This window comes from Sinohyriopsis cumingii, chromosome 18 (assembly GCF_028554795.1).
Source record: "Sinohyriopsis cumingii isolate HCF-2022 chromosome 18, ASM2855479v2, whole genome shotgun sequence".
Taxonomy (NCBI): Eukaryota; Metazoa; Mollusca; class Bivalvia; order Unionida; family Unionidae; genus Sinohyriopsis; species Sinohyriopsis cumingii.
The window spans coordinates 8,575,483-8,595,227 of NC_142978.1; the positions used below are offsets into that span (position 1 = coordinate 8,575,483).

At 35.5% G+C, this 19,745-nt stretch overlaps 1 protein-coding gene across 3 annotated transcripts in view; it reads right to left on the bottom strand.

Annotated features, from left to right (window-relative positions):
* Positions 1-2,899: 2,899 nt before the first annotated feature.
* The window catches only part of LOC149776042 (uncharacterized), a 70,095-nt gene continuing 53,249 nt past the window's right edge, over positions 2,900-19,745 (bottom strand). For all 3 annotated transcript variants that reach the window (XM_089942110.1, XM_089942111.1, XM_089942112.1), the window contains 2 exons: positions 16,485-16,577; positions 2,900-13,291 (listed from right to left, as the gene is read on the bottom strand). In XM_089942110.1, the coding sequence (XP_089798236.1) occupies positions 10,256-13,291; positions 16,485-16,577 (3,129 nt within the window). In that variant the 3' untranslated portion in view covers positions 2,900-10,255. The remainder of the gene's footprint in view (positions 13,292-16,484; positions 16,578-19,745) is intronic.

Here is a 19,745-nt window from a genome sequence, read left to right on the forward strand (position 1 = left end):
TTCGTGAAAATCCCATTTTTCCATGACTATCCATTCAAGAGGAGTAGCAAGATTTTCAAGAAGACCACAGTCGTGGCCATACTTTATAATCCGAGCAGCACCATTTTCATTTAGGACCAACAAAATTTGGCACCATTTTTTTTATAGGACCAACTATACTTTGGCACAATGTGTTTCCTGAAATCCTTCAAGTAGATTTGGATAAGTAGCAATAACAATATGTTGATAACAGACAGAGGGATGATGGATGATGGAAAGCAGGCCATCCCATAAGCTCTTCTGGTCTATGGAAAGTAAAAGCAAATAAACAGTTGGCTTGAGACTTCCATTAATACTTGTAAAGAGTCATTAATGAATAGTCTCCTTTGTGAACAATCTGTAAAGTAAAAAAAAAAATACAGAACAGGTCATGAAATCCTGTAGCAGTCCACTGGGCTACCTAAATTCAACATATGGTAGTCCTGATCCAGTATTCTAGTACTTCATGGTCTATGGGGGCAAAAATTGTTCAGGCCCTGACAACAGTAGTATGATAAGAGACACTGAGACAAGATGACATGCAATACAGGTGTTAGTAACACACAACAAGCATATGTATGCATTCTATCAAGCCAGAGAACATCCCATACCTTTTCCCACTTGCTGAAGGTTAGATCATTCCAAATCTGTACAGTGTGCATACAGAATCAAAGTCAAACACTTTTTTTGGACTTGCAAGAATCTTCATTTTCTTCTGTACTTTAGACAATAACCATTAATTACTCAAAAATTCTTTACTCCAAAGAATTTTTTAAAAAATCATTACGATCTAACTACTTGCACTGCTTAAATTATCATTAATGATATACTGACCATTAGAACAAAATTTTAAAAATATTTAGAACTGAACCATATAACAGAAATGTCTGTTCCTAATGCTTTAAAACACATCAAACATTTTATTATTCTGAGGCAAAGGGAGGAAGTTTTGATGTTGGTACTGTATTGCTCTTCTCCTGAATGGGTATATTTTAAAAAAGTGCTGCCCAAAACACTGCTACACCCATTTTCATTTATCTTGGTGAAGTGACCTTCAATGTCAATGTAAAACTAATGCCATTATGGATGCCAGTTAAATATTCCCTCACTATTAAGCACCTCATCATACAACTGTCCCTCCTTATACTGAGGCATGGTCCAAAAATTCCATTGTATTAGTCAGTTTTGTTTTCAAATTGCTATTTAATATTCACTTGATTTAACTTCATGCAACAAAAAAACAATGTACAGTGTTGCTTTTTTCGAGACCCTCTTTTGTGACTGATGCACTATTATGACAGACTAAATGGAACATACCTCAGTAAAAGTTGAATTCACTTACAATGTGAATACATTTATGGTTCCAGTAAGAACTCTTGTGTTGAGAAAACACATTTAGTATAAAAAGTATTACAAGAATGACTAATGCATAAAGATTATGAAATTAAATACAGTATTACTAACCAAAGCACATTGAAATCATTTTAAAAAGTAGATGTCTTGGATCTCATGCAATGAATACACCTAGTTTACTGAGGTTTGTACTGTTTCAGAGATGGTGCTGGGCATAAGTTTGGAAAAGAAAACAGCTCAACATTCTTCCATATGCACAAAGAACATAGGGATGCAAAATAAGCATTAGTGCTAAATGCACATACATGCACAAGCTATTACAATAATTTTTGGGCTTGTTTTGTAAAATGCTGTAAACAAAGCACTGTGTTAGGCTTTTTCATTGCATAAAATAGATAAGATATGAGAAAAGTTTCTTTGGAAAGTTCATAAGTTACTCATCCTTGTGAAAGACTGAAAACCATGCATGTAATTTTAAGATAACTAGTGAATTCACAATTATTTGTAGTGTACCAACTTTAATGGATTTCTGGGATGCAACAAACCACAAATTTAAAGACCCTGTGAAGAATGATCTTTTATATGAAAGTAAAAAGGCTCTACCTCCCCTTGCCACTCCACCCCTCACCCTGCCACTTTCATCCTCCCCTTGCCACTCCACCCCTCACCCTGCCACTTTCATCCTCCCCTTGCCACTCCACTCCTCACCCTGCCACTTTCATAATCCACAAATTTAAAGACCCAATGAAAAAGTAATAGGACTCCACCCCATCCCATCCCTTTGATGCTTTCCCAATCCATGAACTAAGTGCCAGGTCTCCACATACACACAACCCCTTTCCACTTTCCCAATACACAAATTTAAAGACCTAATGAAAAATGACATTTTTATATGAGTGTGCCAAGACTCCACACACATACAACCTTGCAACTTTCTCGACCCACAAACCGAAAGACCCAAAGTAAAATCGTCTTTTATGAGATAGTCAATAGGATTCCATACATCTCCTAGCCACTTTCCCCAATCCATGAAAGTAATAGGACTAAACCCCCACACACATCTCCTGGCCACTTTCCCCAATCCATGAAAGTAATAGGACTAAACCCCCACACACATCTCCTAGCCACTTTCCCCAATCCATGAAAGTAATAGGACTAAACCCCCACACACATCTCCTAGCCACTTTTCCCAATCCACTAAAGTAATAGGACTAAACCACCACCCAATGCCACTTTCCCCAATCCATGAAAGTAATAGGACTAAACCCCCACCCCATGCCACTTTTCCAATCCATAAATTACAAAGAGCTAAACGAATAATGATCCTTTATATGAATGTAATAGGACTAACCCCTCACCAACCTACCCCTTGGCACTTTCCCAATCCACAAATTTAGGTAACAACAAGTATATTTTTTGTAAAATAAAACCAATTGATGCCCACAAAAATTAATGATTTCTCAATATTATGCAAAGTGAATGTTATTACCCTCTTTAATTACTGGTTTCAAACAGTACAAAAACAAAATTTTGTGCAATAAAATGTTTATTGATTAAACTAACTTACAGAATTTACATATTTTTCTTAGGCACAGCACAATCCTGTGAACTTATGACTATTATCAAAGCTGTACTGGTATAGCATTTCATGCAAACAGCATAACATTACCCACAATGCATTAAACAAAATATATATTCTTTATAGCAAAAATAACATCTAGTTAGATATGGTATTCCAACTTTTCTCATTAATTCCTTTTCTTTCCCCACTATAACCAACTACCTCTATCCAACAAACTACATCCACATTAATTTATCCCCTCTCCAAATTTTAAAGGAAGATCGGCACCTCTTACAAAATATATCAATAATAAGTTTTAGTCCCTATTTTAAACTAAATGTTCTACAAAATTACTAATACATGTACAAAATACAATATCAATGTTATCAAATTCTGTTTCCCAAAAAAGCATGGAGACAATAAATAATTAAAATATTTACCATATATACTCACTTACAAGTTTCGGCCAACTTCAAACAACATTGCATATTGCACTAGTAGGTCAGGGTCAATGGTGTTTGTTCTACTGATTATTCTTAACAAACTGCTGAGGCCCATATCCCATAATGCAGCAGCAGATCTTGATCTGAACAGTTTGCAGTTGGACTCAACTTCTAAGTGAGTACATTTCAAAAGGTGTAATACGAACATGATTGCTCACCATGCAGGAATGTATGCATAACTCTCGCTACAATTTACAATCTCAAATCCAACCTGAATCCAATGCAGGTCCAATATTACAGTAAGACCATTTTTTCCCTCCTTTTGTTACAGCAAAACTGATATAAAGCAAAAGTATAAAACAAGATACAAACTTTTTTGTGTACTAAACAGACATTTATCAAGAACGAAAGTGAAGTTAATCATTAAATTCTTCCAGATTTTCTGGTTTTTTCCCCTCCAAAGGTAGACATTTTTCAAGCTAAGCACATGCTGTACAACCATAGTTTTCGATGCCACATAACTCCCTACCCAAATGAAAAGTTCCATGCATCAATCTTTCTTTATCAATAAGTTTTCTCTTCGCAGAAATTTATAAAAGTTACATGTAAACATCTTTCTTTGTAATTTTATTAAAATCATACTTGAGAGAAGAAAAAAACCAAAAAGTCTGTCTCGCCTAAACACTTGAGCAATTGTGCTTCCTTTTTTTTTTTTTAAAATTGGATGAACTTTTCATCTTGAAAGAGGCTGAAACCCTGTTAGATACTTTTTATCCTTAAAATATTTCATAAACTTGAATTATAATTAAATGAAAATGCATGGATTCTAATAAGTGACAGGAATGGACAGTTGCTCCAATCACATTTCTCGACTGGATGTAATGAGATGTGTAGGAGTGGTTGTAATGGGAAAAGTATCATCCATTTAGGCATCACCTACAATTCTTATCAGCAACACATTCACAAAGCCATGCTTTTTTAGCTGGGGGAGGGGTGCACTTCATATATCAGATGGGTTAGAGCATTACTCTTTCAAAATTAAACCGGTAATGATCTTTATTAAAATATATTTTTATATTTCATTCTAAGAAAAAATACCAACACATTAAGGACCAACGCAGATATCATGGTAACCCTGGATATATGTCTTAGTATGATTCATTTTAATAAACTGAACTATTCTTGTTGTCCATGTATTTTAATTACCATATCTACCAGAATAAATTACTCACAAACTGCATAGACCCTAATCTGCTATTACATAAGCTGGGAAACAAGTCTACACTGTTAACATTTTATACAATTGATATTTTTAGATTGCCAAGGGTCCATTCAGAATGAAGTCACTTAATGCCGTATAGGTTGGTGTGAATTTTCCTCCACCATTCTTAGTTGAATATCTTTCCCCAATTAAAAATCATTACATAGAAATGTACAGGAAAAAATACAAGATCACAAATTGTCAAATGAATTGTAGTGTAAAGAGTATTAAAAATACTGGTTGATGATCAAAGAATTCTCTTATTAAATCCACAAAAAAGCCTAAGTTGGGAGTGAATTCATTTAGTATGACACAATTCTTTACATCGGTTTCCACAACTAAAAGCAAGCATGGCCAAATTATGGTAGGTCATAAATTCCTAAAGATTTACAAAGGTCCTGTATAATTTCCATTTACTTTAAAAGTTTCTTTCACAGTGCTGTTGTTGCAATTATTAAAATTTTATAAAACAATTTCCAACAGGCAATAAGAGATGAGCGGCATTCATGTCATTTTATTTACAATCTCTCACCAAATTCTTAGTGCTACAATACACTCTGGTAATAGATGATGTCATATCAATGATGTCACAATGTTCAGATGTGCAGGAAGTATAGATTTGACAAAAGTGGACTACCTTGATATCAATGGTAGAACACACTGTTTATACCCTGAAATGCTGATCATTTGTTGAGCATAATGTGTATATCATGATATCATAGCTAGAATACACTGTGTATATCTTGATATAAGTAGAACAAATTGTGTATATCCTAGTATCATAGGTAGAACACACTGAATATATCCTGATATCACAGGTATAAGTGTTTATCCTGATATCACAGGTAAAAAATACCATATTCTGACATCACTGAACATACACTGTATGTGTTAATATCATAAGTTAAACACATTGTGTATATCATAATACCATTGGCAGAATACACTGTGTGTATCCTAATACCATAGGCTTAACATACTGTGCATAACCTGGTATTACAAGTAGAACACACTGTGTATATAAGAGCACAGGTAAATACATTCTATATCCTAATATCACATTAGATTTAACATACTGTGTATAACCTGATATCACAGGTCGAACACATGTGTAAATCCTAATACCACTGGTAGAAAACACTGATATTCTGACATCCTATAATGCAATGTATATATGCTGATATCATAAGAACACACAGTGTATATCCTAATATCATTGTTATATTACAGTGTATATCCTAATATCAAAGATTAAACATACTGTGTATAACCTGATATCGTAAGAACACACAAAGTATATCCTACACCGTGTTTATCCTAAAAGCATAGGTTAAACATAGGGTGTATAACCTGATATCATAAGAACACACAGTGTATATCCTAATACCATTGGCAGAATACAGTGTTTATCCTAATAGCATAGGTTTAACATACTGTACATATAAGAAGATATCATAAGCAGAACACTGTGTATATCCTGATATCACTGGCATAATACACTGTGTATATCCTAATATCATAGGTTTTACATACTGTGTATAACCTGATATTATATAACATACATTGTATATCCTAATATCACTGGTAGAATACACTGTGTATATCCCAATACCATTCCCAGAATACACTGTGAATGTCCTAATAACTGATGTTTAACATCTTCTGTATTACCTGATGTTATAATGTAAAACACACTGTGTATATTCTGATATCACTGGCAGAACACAGTTTATATTCTGATATCACAGTCAGAACACACAGTATATATCCCAATATGCCAATGCATGATGCAGCAGTAGATACAAGCTTTTGCTGTTGCTGATGGGTGTGAAATATAGAGGGGGCCAGCCTAATAAATATGTCCAAAGGTAATGGGGGTGTGTTTTAGAGGGGGCCAGCCTAATACATGTAAATTTGTCCAAAGGTGATGGGTGTGTATCATAGAGGGGGCCAGCCTAATAAATAATAGGGAAATGGGCATATTATCAGACACATGTATCCTTAACAAAAATGCCTGCAAGATTTGTAAAAAAGGAATGTATTTTTATCACATAAATATTGTATGATACACAAAAATGACAATGTATCTACAACATATAATGGATTCTCTGGCTTGAAGAATTTCTAGAGCTAAAGATGCATAACTAGTCTACACCACAAATGCACAAACATGCTGAAAAAACATACAAAACATAAACATTTCTAATAATAAATGAAAACACATTTTACAAATGGCAAGTCTTAACTATTAGCACAAGTATGAAATACAGTGTACAAAGTTACTCATGGTACACAATAAGTGATTAGTCTTAAAAACAGAAAATATTAACATTTCTTTAGAATTCATATAACAATTAATAACAATACAGAAGTGACTAGTGCAAGTGTAAGAAAGTCAGTATAGGTCCAGCATGGGTGTAGAAACCATTAAGAAGGGTTCTGCAGAACATAGTGTCACTGCAAACAGCATCATTATGTGACCAAATATGTATGGGCAGAAAGTTTCGAATTCAAACAGAGACCATAATTCTTTCAAATTCACTTCACTGAAAATCAAGCTTTGTTTAGATTTTATAATGGAAACTCTGACACCAAATTTGTTTTGATACAATGAGTCCTTTAAAAGTGAACAAGAGGAATTAAAGTTGTGACAGCGGAATCTGACATGCTGATATATAACAAAGGTTGATGTATGGGGACAGGAGAGGATGGAGAGAAAACATGACAGTATGGATGGACAACAAGACAGTATGGATGGACATGAGTAATACAATATGACCCCTCCACAGAATACAAGTGGGGCATACAAACTCTAAAACAGGATCATTTGACACAACAGTCACTGTTGACCAAGCAATACTCACGTCTCAGTATCTACTATACCAAATGACACAAGAAAAAGTCAATATCCATCAAAGTCAATGGTGCACACAAATTAGGTCACTGTGACCATATTTTGCCTGTGATGAGCAATACCCTCAACAATGAATAAACCCATCAAGTTTCATGGTTGTACAACAGTATCAGAGAAACAGAGTAACATAAAAGAACAAGAACAACACTGCTAAATGTGATACCCATGTTAAGTGTAGAATCATAAGTGTGACAAAAAATACTGTGATAGGCCATAAATGTTATAAAAATCATTAATCAGGTGTCATACAAATATGATGTACATTGGCTAAGCAGTGCTGGTTCTTTAAAACTATGTAGATATGAGATAAATCATGGGCCGTAACTGTCAAATGATTGCAGGGAATGGTGGAAACACGCAATAGGCAAGTCTATGCTTGTCAATGAAGTCATGTAGAAAAGTAATATTAAATATGCCATAAAAGCGACTTGATAGCTCAGATGTCATTGTTTAAAAGAACAAACAACAACTAATAGACAGAAAGGCTGCAGAATTTGGCTGAGGCACAACTTCTTCAAACTTACATTTTTTTTCAAATAGCTTTGATCCATTATTGTAGACACTCAAATTAATCAAAATTTTGCATAACAATATCTTATAGGCAATTTAAATCCACATGATTATATAATCTCCACTTGTTTTTACAATTTTTCACTCAACTGTTTTTAACTCCACTCATCCCTTTGGTTAATTATATCAGGTTCTGTTGAATTTTTAAAATAATGGGGGATCAAATTTTGTTAAATATATATTTATTGATGAATGACAAGAACAGAAGATCATTAATATGCATGTAATCCATTTCATCAGATTAATATAATTAATGAAAATGAAATGAGTGGAAGTTAATTAATATACATGTAATAATAACAGTTCTACTGCTCTAGTTGAGCATTATTTGGGACAGTTTCAATGTTGGTCCCATGAAATAAAAAGGCAACATATGACACAAAACGATTCTTAACCTCATCTTACTGATTTAAAACACCAAAGTACTGATTGCAAACAAAGGCAGTCATAGCAATCAATGACAATCTTATCATGGTAGTAATCAGGACGATTTAAAAACAACATGATACTTTACTAAATTTTGGGAACTATCAGGTATGTAATTTATCTGATTACAGCAATTAACTGCTGTTATGCAAAACACAGGTGGCTCTTGACTTCTGTAACCTATGTTAAAATTAATTATTGTTCAGTTATGTGCAGATGTAATATGAAAATGATCAAACTTCAAATGTGTACTACTATACTGGAATATCTTAGTCTTTTTAATTTGAAATAACTGGGTTGAATTTCACATACAATTTGTGAACATGAGAATTTGTGCAACTTTAAAAAAAAAAATAACATACTGATTATTATGAAATTTATGGCATAAATTGAAGCCTAAAGTCAATGCATTAATTTGGAAGACAGCTGCTTTTCATTTGAGCAAGACATAGACAAAATCCATATTGTTGTTTGAAAACATCTTCCCCACAATTATGAATCTTGCACATCAAGGTTATCTTATAAGCTGTGCTATAAATCTTCTAATGGTAAACTAAACATACTGAAACTGTACTCATTCCTGGCCATTTTGCAGACCATGAATCTTCATGCAGTTAGTGATGGATGTCAAATGTATGTGCAGACTTTTCTCCCAAAACACATAATTCCCCTCTAAATTTAATGAAACTGTCCCTTAAAAAAAAAAGTTTGCCATAACTAAAATGAAACCTTAATCAATCATTACTATTATTAAGGCCCATACTGATCCGGTAAGTGCTTGATTTCTGTATCAACCATCAGAATCAAGCACTTACCAAGCAAGTTTTGCATTTGAGCAAGCACGGTCTCAGTAATTATCTAATTATTAAAAGCATTTTACTAACTGCACTTGGCAAGACTGTACAATGGCAGACATGCTGTTTTTGAGATTTGGTGGTAATGTCTGTTATAAGTAGATCGAATGTATACAGCACAGTGCCACTGTCATAGCATGAGATTGCTGTCACTGTGTCAATAAGAAAGATAAACAATTTTAAATTTTATCTTTATTCACTACAAGTTACTAAACACTTTTGTTGACATGTATTCTAACGAGTCCATTTGAAGACTGTTTTCATTTCAAAACTGTCCCACCCCTGAAAACCTCTACTTACAAAATGCCAGTAGGAATTCCCTATTCTGTGTAAAATCTGAGAAATCACTTGATTTTCCATACAGATTCTATGTACATTTTCCATGCAGATTTTGTGGCCTTTTTCCAGGGTTAATTCATCCCAGAGTTATAAAAGGGTCAAACAGCAATTACCATTTTTGCTGATGTAAATATGGTGACAAGTTATAAACAGGTATGGACCAGACATTAATATACTAGGCAAAAAAGGAACCTCAAATGAACATGTTCCCATAGTAGACAAATATTATCAATAAAAGAACATAGTATACACCCCCTAAGTGTATATACTCCCATCAGCAAATAACAGTAATAAAATATATCAAACATTTAAACAAAAAACATAATAGCATTATGGCAGGATACATTTTTAACTTACGGTTTTTTATACATAAAAAAGCAGCTATCTTGATTATTAAATTGGCAATTTTATGCATGATATGTTTCATTTTGCCTTGGTTTTCTTGGTTAGGTAGACACTGAAATAATGTGTAAATTCTCTAGATTATGATATCTTGGGATAAAAGTCACAAGTACTTTAGCTAATTGAACAATCTTTATCATCTTGTTTTTCTTTACCCACACCACCCTCCTCTCTGGATTTCTTTTTTGACTTTCTATTTTTCATTTCTTTTGAATGATTCTTCTTCTCCTGAGGCTCGCTTTGTGATTTGGACCGTTTTGCTCCTTCTGACTTAACCTTCGATGGTTCACTGTCTTCAATGGAAGTCATCTCTTTTTTAGATCCCGTCTGACCTCCAGAGGTCCCGGTCTCACTTTCAGATATGTATACACTTGCTGCCTCTTTGTTAGATTCAATCTGAGATTCAATGGTCAAGGCTTCGGCCTCTGAAATGGCGGTACTATCTCTCTGGGAACTTGTTTCTTCTGACAAAGATTGAGTGCTGGCTTCATTGTCAGAAACAGAGAATGCACTACTTTCCTCAGACTCCAGGACAGCCCTTTGGTATCTATCCACTGATATGGCCTCAGAAATAAAACCAATATCCTTGTTCTGAGACGAGTCAATATTCTCTCCTTCAAGAGCTGGGTTATCAATTTTCTCCGTTCTTTCACCTTCTTCAGATAATACAGATGAACTGATTTCAGATTCACCTGCATTACAAAGAGTAACAGACTCAACATTGTCACAAGACAAGCTATGGTGTTCTGCTGCATCGATACTAATTTCACTTTTAGTATATGGGGATCTGCTTGACACATCTTCACCACATACCATGCTCTCCTTTTTATCTTCTCTTGCACATGTAAGTCCATCTTCTTTGAATGTCTTATTGTCTGGAAATTCATTATTAACTATAGCCTCCAGCATTTGATGTGCCTGTATTTCCTCTCTGCTTTCACCTGCCCTATCTATAACCGTGTGAACGTTTTTGCAATCATCCCCATAATTCCCATTTTCAGAATGACAACTTTGTTCTTGGTAATCCAGATGTGAGATCAAAACTGCTTTACCTATCACAGAACGGACAAGTTCTTTTGCACATTCTTCAAAGACTTCCACAGATCCACCATTGCTGGATTTCGTTCCAATGACTTCCTCCTGACTGACCTCTTCTGAACTTTTAACATCATCCTCTAGTTTTGAACCTACAGTTTGAATAAATTGTTCCTGACCAACCACTTTATCTTCTGTTCCCTGATCAAACACATCTTGACAATCATTATACAACCTAACTTCTTGTCCTTGAGGAGCATTTTGTTGTTCATTATCTACAACTTTATCTTCCTGTCTATGACCAACCACATCATCTTTTTTTCCCTGACCAACCACTTCTTGTCCATTATCAACCACTTTTTCTTCCTGTACATGCCCAAATACTTCATCTTCATGTGCCTGATCAACTACTACTTGTCCATTATCAACTTTTTCTTCCTGTACATGCCCAAATACATCATCGTCATGTGCATGATCAACCACTTCTTGTCCATTATCAACCACTTTTTCTTTCTGTATCTGCCCAAATACTTCACCTTCATGTGCCTGATCAACCACTACTTGTCCATTATCAACCACTTTTTCTTCCTGTATATGCCCAAATACTTCATCTTCATGTGACTGATCAACCACTTCTTGTCCATTATCAACCACTTTTTCTTCCTGTATCTGCCCAAATACTTCACCTTCATGTGCCTGATCAACCACTACTTGTCCATTATCAACCACTTTTTCTTCCTGTACATGCCCAAATTCTCCATCTTCATGTGCCTGATCAACCACTTCTTGTCCATCATTACTCATAGTATTTTCTTGTTCCAGACCAACAACTTTATCTACTTGTCCCTGAACAACCACTTCCTGTTCACTAGCAACTACTATCTCTTTCAGTTTCTTACAGACCACAATATCTTCATGTCCCTCACAAGCCACTTTCTCTTCATTTGCCTGATCATCATTTACACTATTCTTCTCCTGATAAAGCACATCCAGTTTATGCTCCTCATCCAACATTTCATGTAATTCATCAGCAATAACTTCACATCCACCACCAATGGTTTCATCATCTTTATCAACCATTTCAGTTTCGTATCTCATACTAGACACTGTAGCCTCTATGCCATCCATTTCATCTTCCTTTCCATTACCAACAAATGCATCCACTTCTTCCTGATCAATCAACTCTTTCCTATCTTTCGTTCCTTGACCGTACTCTCTGTTTTCATCGGTTTGACCAGCTACTTCAACTTCTTTACTATCATCATCTTCATCTTTAAATGTTATCACAACTTCTGATGAGACACTTGAAAATACGGTTTGTTCATCCTTTTCTGTGGTACTGTCTTGGACTATTTGCCCCACACGTTCGCATTCACCTAACTCCTCTGAAGCATCCTCAAACACCTCATCATCAGCAACTTCCTTCTCCTCCTCCTCTTTGACTACAAGAACCTCCTGCTTGTTTTTTTCAACTAATTCATCCTGACATTTATCAACTATTTCATTTTCTCTTGGTTTACTCTCTTCCTCCTTTCTTCCATCTTTCTCATCTTCATCCCTCTTTTCCTCCACATTTCCTTCTTCCTCTTTAGCAACTTCTTTGATTAGCTCATCCCCCTTTCCGACCCCTTCATTCATATCCCTAACATCTTTTTTCTCAAATCCATTCATACCTGCAGAAACTGTGTTCTCAAATTCAGAAACCCCATTTTGGGACATAACTATTGTGCTATCCCCTTCATAAGTTTGGACTGCATTATAATCTTTATATTCAATTTTGTTATGTTCAGCCACCTGTGTTTTGTCAATTGTTTCTCTTGAAATCTCTTTCTCATTTTCATGGGAACCTTGTTTTAACAAAATAATATCATAATCCATAATACCTGCAGCATGTGGATGAGAATTAAAATGCAAATCTGACCCTTCAGGCATAGACAGTGACCCATTTTTATCTGATATACCTAAAGATCCCTCGCCTGCCTTTGCTAGCATTTCTGCTGCCTCATCAGATATTAGCAGTGATCCCTGGGGTATGACTGGCCCATTGGTCATATTTGAACACTTCTCAAGCTTTAACTGTCCTTCTTCTGTTGAGACAACTGTAAAGCCACTTTCCTGCAACGAGTACAATATCCATCAAAGTTACTTCATGGCTTGAAAAATAAAGAAAAAAATTCTCAACAAAGTATTAAGCCTTTAGATTCTGAACAGAGCTTTACCATTTTAAGATTCCTATTACAAATTACAGAAATTCTGATCCTGTCAAAAGAAACAGATATCAAAAGGTCCTAATCACAGGGCTAAGACCAACAAAAAAACAAACGAGATTGTCAGAGAGAGACTCAAAATGTTAGTTAATTGTTGGAGGAAAGGGGGCATGAGTGTGAACCAAATTATGTTGATGATTGAAAATGGTCAATTCCATTATCCTGCACTGATACAAGTTGTACAGGTTAAAAAAAATATGGATATGAGGTCTGAAGAAATTAAATCTAAACCACTGTCCATTAATTTATGATATAATCAAATTGCCATGCAGTACTCACATTCAGGCAACAGCGAATTAGGAGTTGTGCTTCCTACTGTATCTTAGCAGTTGTATCCATCATAAGCAAAGAAACAAAATTAAAGCTTCCTAACTTCAATCACACTTGTAGACTGATGGAGCTGAATCCATCTAAACATCTGTAACTTTACATTCCTCAAGACAGGATAAATTAATCTGTCAATATCTTACTCTATCTTATTAGAACATGGCACCAGCATAATCAAATAGCCTTGAAAAGTCAGCTGAGCATAAAATATTGGTCAATGTGATCTCCATTCATCTGTGGTGAGTGTATGCACTACATGGAGTTTCATGACAATAGTGGCAGAAAAACTGAACTAAATGCAAAATGTTAACATAATCACAGAGGTATGAAAAGTATATCATATTAACCTATTTATTGCAAGGTCAGTTGGACCCTCCACTATTAACAGACTCGAGGGCCCCGAGTGGCCGAGTGGTCTAAAGCGCTTTTCATTACGGATCACTGCCATCTCATCTCTGTCTGCGCCGGTTCAAGTCTCGGATTCAGCCAGTATGGGTATGTGAGAAAGCTTGCCGGTAGATTCTCGTGGGTCCGTGGTGTTCTTTCTAGGGTTTTCCCGGGTTCATCCTCCACCATTAATAGTGGCTGCCATGTACAGCCTATCGTGTGCTGAAAAATGGCATTGAACCCCACAACAACGAATCAATACCCATGCTGATATGACTTTTCATTTCGGAGGAGTGGTTACAAGATTTTCATGCTAGCTGCCATTATGGCCATTGACAGCTGTCACAAGAAGCCTTCTGGTGAAAACCTGATGTCAATATGACTTTCAGAGGAGTAGCAAAGAGCTGATCACTGTGGCTGCCATATTGGATATCAGATGCCATACTGGATATCAGATCAGCACAATCATTATTTAATACCATAAGAGGTTTTCCATTCTGGAGAAGTAGCAACAAAAAGATTTTCACATGACTGCTGCAGCGGCCTAAATGGATGTCAGATTGGTACCAGCTTCATTTAGCACCAACCAGACAGCATAAGTTTAGTGAACATATTGGTTATCCAGATGACACCATTTTTAATTATAATGAAACAATCAAAAGATGTCTTCTGGTAGAGAAAATCCAAGTTGATATGACTTCCCATTCAGGAGGTGTGTCTATATAATAAGATTATCATGATGGCTGCTATATTTTTCCATGTTGGGTGTCTGAACTGCACACAGACAGGTGAACCTTTGCAAAAAGTAGGATAAGGTGGGCATTTGGAATAAAGAGTGGTCTCAATACGAAAATGACAGGTCAGTTAAGCCCAAAAAAAACCTCCAACCTTTACCCTTCTGCTCATGCGAGAACAAATTAACCAATGGAAAATTATGTTTCTAACACAACTAGGCATTGGGCTAATGGAAAATCTGTTGGAAGTCGATGTATTAGGATGTATTCAGAAATAGTCCCCAAAATGTGTATCCTACTCATATTTCAGGCAAAAACAACAAAAACCTCTAGGGTTTAATGAGCGTCCTATGGCTCATTTTTATTATCAACAGGTGGATACCCAACACACAATGGCATCTTTAAACTAAATTAAGTAATTTTGCCAAATCATCAAGAGGCACAGACCCTGAAATGGGTAACTTTACTAAATCATTTAATCTGCATTCCGTTCATGTCTGCATTTCACATCATTTTTCATTTATGGTCTCAGAAATGCATCCTAATTTTGAAATTATCTTTCCATTTCTTTCACTTTCGCCTGCCAGTAGCTTCTCGTGGGTCAGTGGTTCTTCCATGGGTTTTCCAAGGTTCTTCCTCTGCCAGTTATACTGGCCGCCATGTATAGCCTATCTTGTGCTGAAAAATGCCATTAAACCCTAGAACAAAACAACAACTTTTACTTTCTTCCAGTTTGGAAAGCATTTGCCAGGTGGTCAGGATTTTAGTTTAGTATACCATCTGAATAACAACTGCTTTCGTATCTTGTCTAATTAAAAATGTACTTTAATAAAATATACAATGCATTGGATTCAAAAGACAGCATTAAATTTAGGATAAATAAAAATATTACCAAAACTACAATCATTGCAGAAATATAGTTTTAGAATATTTGTCAGCAAATCTGATATCTTATTTGGTTTGCTGAAATAAAAATTACATAGACATATCTACCAGTGACTGACTGTGGCTGTAAGAAACATTTCAAAGCTTGTTAAAAAGTAAACAATTATCAGTGTAAAGAATTAAGAATTTGAATCAAGATTATCATGACAATCAAAATTTAAACTCAACCTGAAATTCAAAGAGATTTTTAAATCCATGCAAGAAATTCTTTCATTTTTCATTTTCTTTCCATTTATCATTCAGTGTTTTACAATTGCGATCTTCATTTCTTTCATATTGCATCGTTTCATTTGCATTAATTCTGCATTCCGTCTGCATCACATTTTTTTCCACTGGTACCCATAAATTACCCATTTCAGTGTCACTAGTGTCCGCTTATGAGAGGTAATTGTTTAAGGTAGATGACCATCACAAAGATGTTGAGGTAATTGTTTAAGATAGATGACCATCACACAGATGCTGAGGTAATTGTTTAAGGTAGACAACCATCACAAAGATGTTGAGGTAATTGTTTAAGGTAGATGACCATGACACAGATTCTGAGGTAATTGTTTAAGGTAGACAACCATCACAAAGATGTTGAGGTAATTTTTTAAGGTAGATGACCATCACAAAGATGTTGAACTGTTAATTGCCCATAGTACTCACCTGTAATAACCTATCTCTGTAAGACATCTGTTCTTTCAAGCTATTGTACTGGAACTCCAAGTCATTGAATGATCTCTTCTGGTTTTCAAATTCCTGTAAAAATTATAAAGGATAATTTGATTAACTTTGCACCAATGTTTATTATATTGTATTTGCAATATTATTTTAAAAAAGGTACTCTACTCTAGGTTCCTAAGACAGGTTTGCTTTTGGTGTTTTAAACACTAACAAAAGTTGGTTATTTAGTGCAAAGGCAACAGGTGTAAAGTACCTTGACCAAGGACACACCACAGTAGCTGACACAGGTCCAGCACATTCACTGGGGCCACGAGTGGCCGAGTGGTGTAAAGTGCTCACCGTTATGGATCACTGCCACCTTACCTCTGTCTGCATGGCTTCAAGTGTCAGGCTCAGCTATCATGTGTACATGAGAAAGCCTGCCAGTAGCTTATTGTTTGTCAGTGGTTCTTCCCAGGGTTTTCCAGGGTTCTTCCTCCACCAGTTATACTGGCCACCATGTATAGCCTATCCTGTGCTGAAAAATGGCATTAAATCCTACAACAACAACAACAATAGCACATTCACCAATGAGCCACCCTGAATTCCTTCAATGATAGGACTTTCTCAGAGCAAGATAATGTGTCCCTAAACAATCTACGATACTTACTTTGTGGCATTTTCATAAATATTGCTCTATCTACTTCATACACAAATAAGAATAATGAAATTAAGGGTGGCACAAAATAATTATGAGACAATAATCTCTCTCCCATTTTATACAAGTGCAATATATATATACACACACACACACACACACACACACACACACACACACACATAAACACAGACTCTTTTATTACCTAATAACAAAACTATGCTTCTAAAGACACTATAGAAAATTCATGTTTTATTTTAGTTTTGCAAACATAATTAATATGCAGCAGAAATGTTTCTTATACGTTGTTTGCAAACATTTCAAGGAATAAAGGTTCTAAAAAAGCAGAATATGTGCAGTGATGCTGTAGGGGAGTGCAGGTAGAAGTAGGGAATCATTGGTAGTAGTTAGGGAAGGGAGAAAGCAAACTTGTATCACCAGGACTCCCTCCATGTGCCATGGTACCAACCAAATTCTGCATGACAAATTTCTGCACTCTTTTGGTAGGTTTCAGATATCATCTTCCCAAGTATCATCCTAAACAAATGATTTCTCTGTGTCCTCACTTTTCCTAAAGTATTTAATTATCTCCCATTTCAACAGAACTTATGGCTGTTACTGACTTTTCATGCAACACTCCTCGGGGAGATATCAGAACTACTCAGTAGTATCTACATAAAAACACCAGATCTAGATCAAATAATGTTCTTGCATGAAAGCAATATGTGAAATATATACTGAGATCATGGAGACAAGGACAAAAACGTGACTTGACAAAAATTATTTTTTGTTTTAAATGTGTGCATTGGATACATTAAGTCACAGGAACTACAAGTAATTAGTCTGATACTGTGTGTTTATAACATTGTTGTTATTTCAAACCAACACCCTGTCTTCAACTTTTATACCCATTCATGTGTCTCTCTACTCTCTCCTGCTCCTCACTAGAGCCTTTGTTAGCTGCAAATCTTCGAACATGGTCAATTTCCAGTAAAATAGTTTATACACGACCACAGTCTCTATCTGCCTATGTCCATTCATCTTTCTTACATACCCTATTCCTACTTTCTAAATGTAGCCTTTATTTGACCCTTACTCTTTGAATAAGTAATTCTTTTTTATCTACTCCCTACTCTTGAAATCTACTTATATTTGTCTTTGTATTTTGTATTCCACATCTGATGTCTTCATCATTGCTCTATATTCTATTTTCTCTTGCCCTTTTTCAACCAATCTCCACTGACACTAAAACATTATCTCTACTCTTCTTTTAAATTACTCTCAAGACATGAGCATGCAACATACAGACTCCTACTTCTGTGCTCAGTAATTATTCTCACAACATTATCATACAATATATTGACACCTACTTCTGTACTCAGTAATTACCCTCAAAACATCATATATCAACTCCTAATCAGGGGTGCAGAAATCCATTCTCCATATTGTTCAAGTCAGAAATTTGTTTAATGGACGAGCAGCTTTTGCCAGGTTACTCAAATGTGGACACATAAATTGTAGCCTATAACTTGAAAGTGCAGAAGTTAACACTCTGTCTGAGTGATGTTTGCACAAGCACAACATTCATACTTACCAGCATGTACAGCGTGCTGTATATTTACAAAGTGTATGCTCAAATTTATCAGTCTGGACTGAAACCAACTGCAGCTTCTATGGATAAAACCAATGGAATCTGACAGTACTGGTTTAGGCAATATCTTTTGATGGTTACATCACAATAAATTTTATTGGCTGAAGGATTAGGCTTCCCCGAGGAATCTGTTGTTCTGAAACCATTATGCACGACTACCATGAACTTTTCCCCGTTAATGTTTCTTGATTGATCATTTTATTAAAAAGCTAGGACCGAATGGTTAAAGTTGAACGAAAATTCAACAAAATTGGCTAAAACTAAACTTAGCCATGACATAATACCAAAAAAAGAAAACGAGAGGTCAGAGATTTGTAGCTACAGGAGTTTCTTTGGCTCAAAGCCAATGAAGCTTGAACAACTAAACGTCAGTTAAAATTTGATATTGAAATGGGCCATATCTGAGAAAAAAAGAAGTGGTTGATTTAGACATAGTGATCAATAAATACAATGTGAGCCAAATCTAGCATTACAAGAAGATGTTTAACACAGCAGATGCCATAGCATACATGCCAACCCCTGGCAAGGAAAAAGTGTAATCCAAGTGGACAAAAAGAGTAATCCAAGCAGAAAAAGAGTACAGGTAAAGCACTGATTTTCTGGCAATGGATGGTCAGGCACCTCTTTTAATCCGGACAAAATCACGAGAGGGGACTTGAAAAACCCAACACTGCCAGATTAGTTTACTGGACACACACTCACTTTGTTTAAATTGCAGCTGTTGGTGGTGATAATTGTATTTTGTGTGATTCTTAGCTTATTTTACTTACATTTAACCTTAGCTATGGCTTCTAAGAAAGATGCAAGTGTCAGTGGTGGTGTCAAGCATAAACACCAGTCAATATCGATACAAGATAAAGTAGAACTGTTGAAAAAACTGGACTGTGGTGTCTCCATGCGAAACTGCGTGACACATATGGTATTGGCTCATCAACTGTTTACGATATAAAGAAGC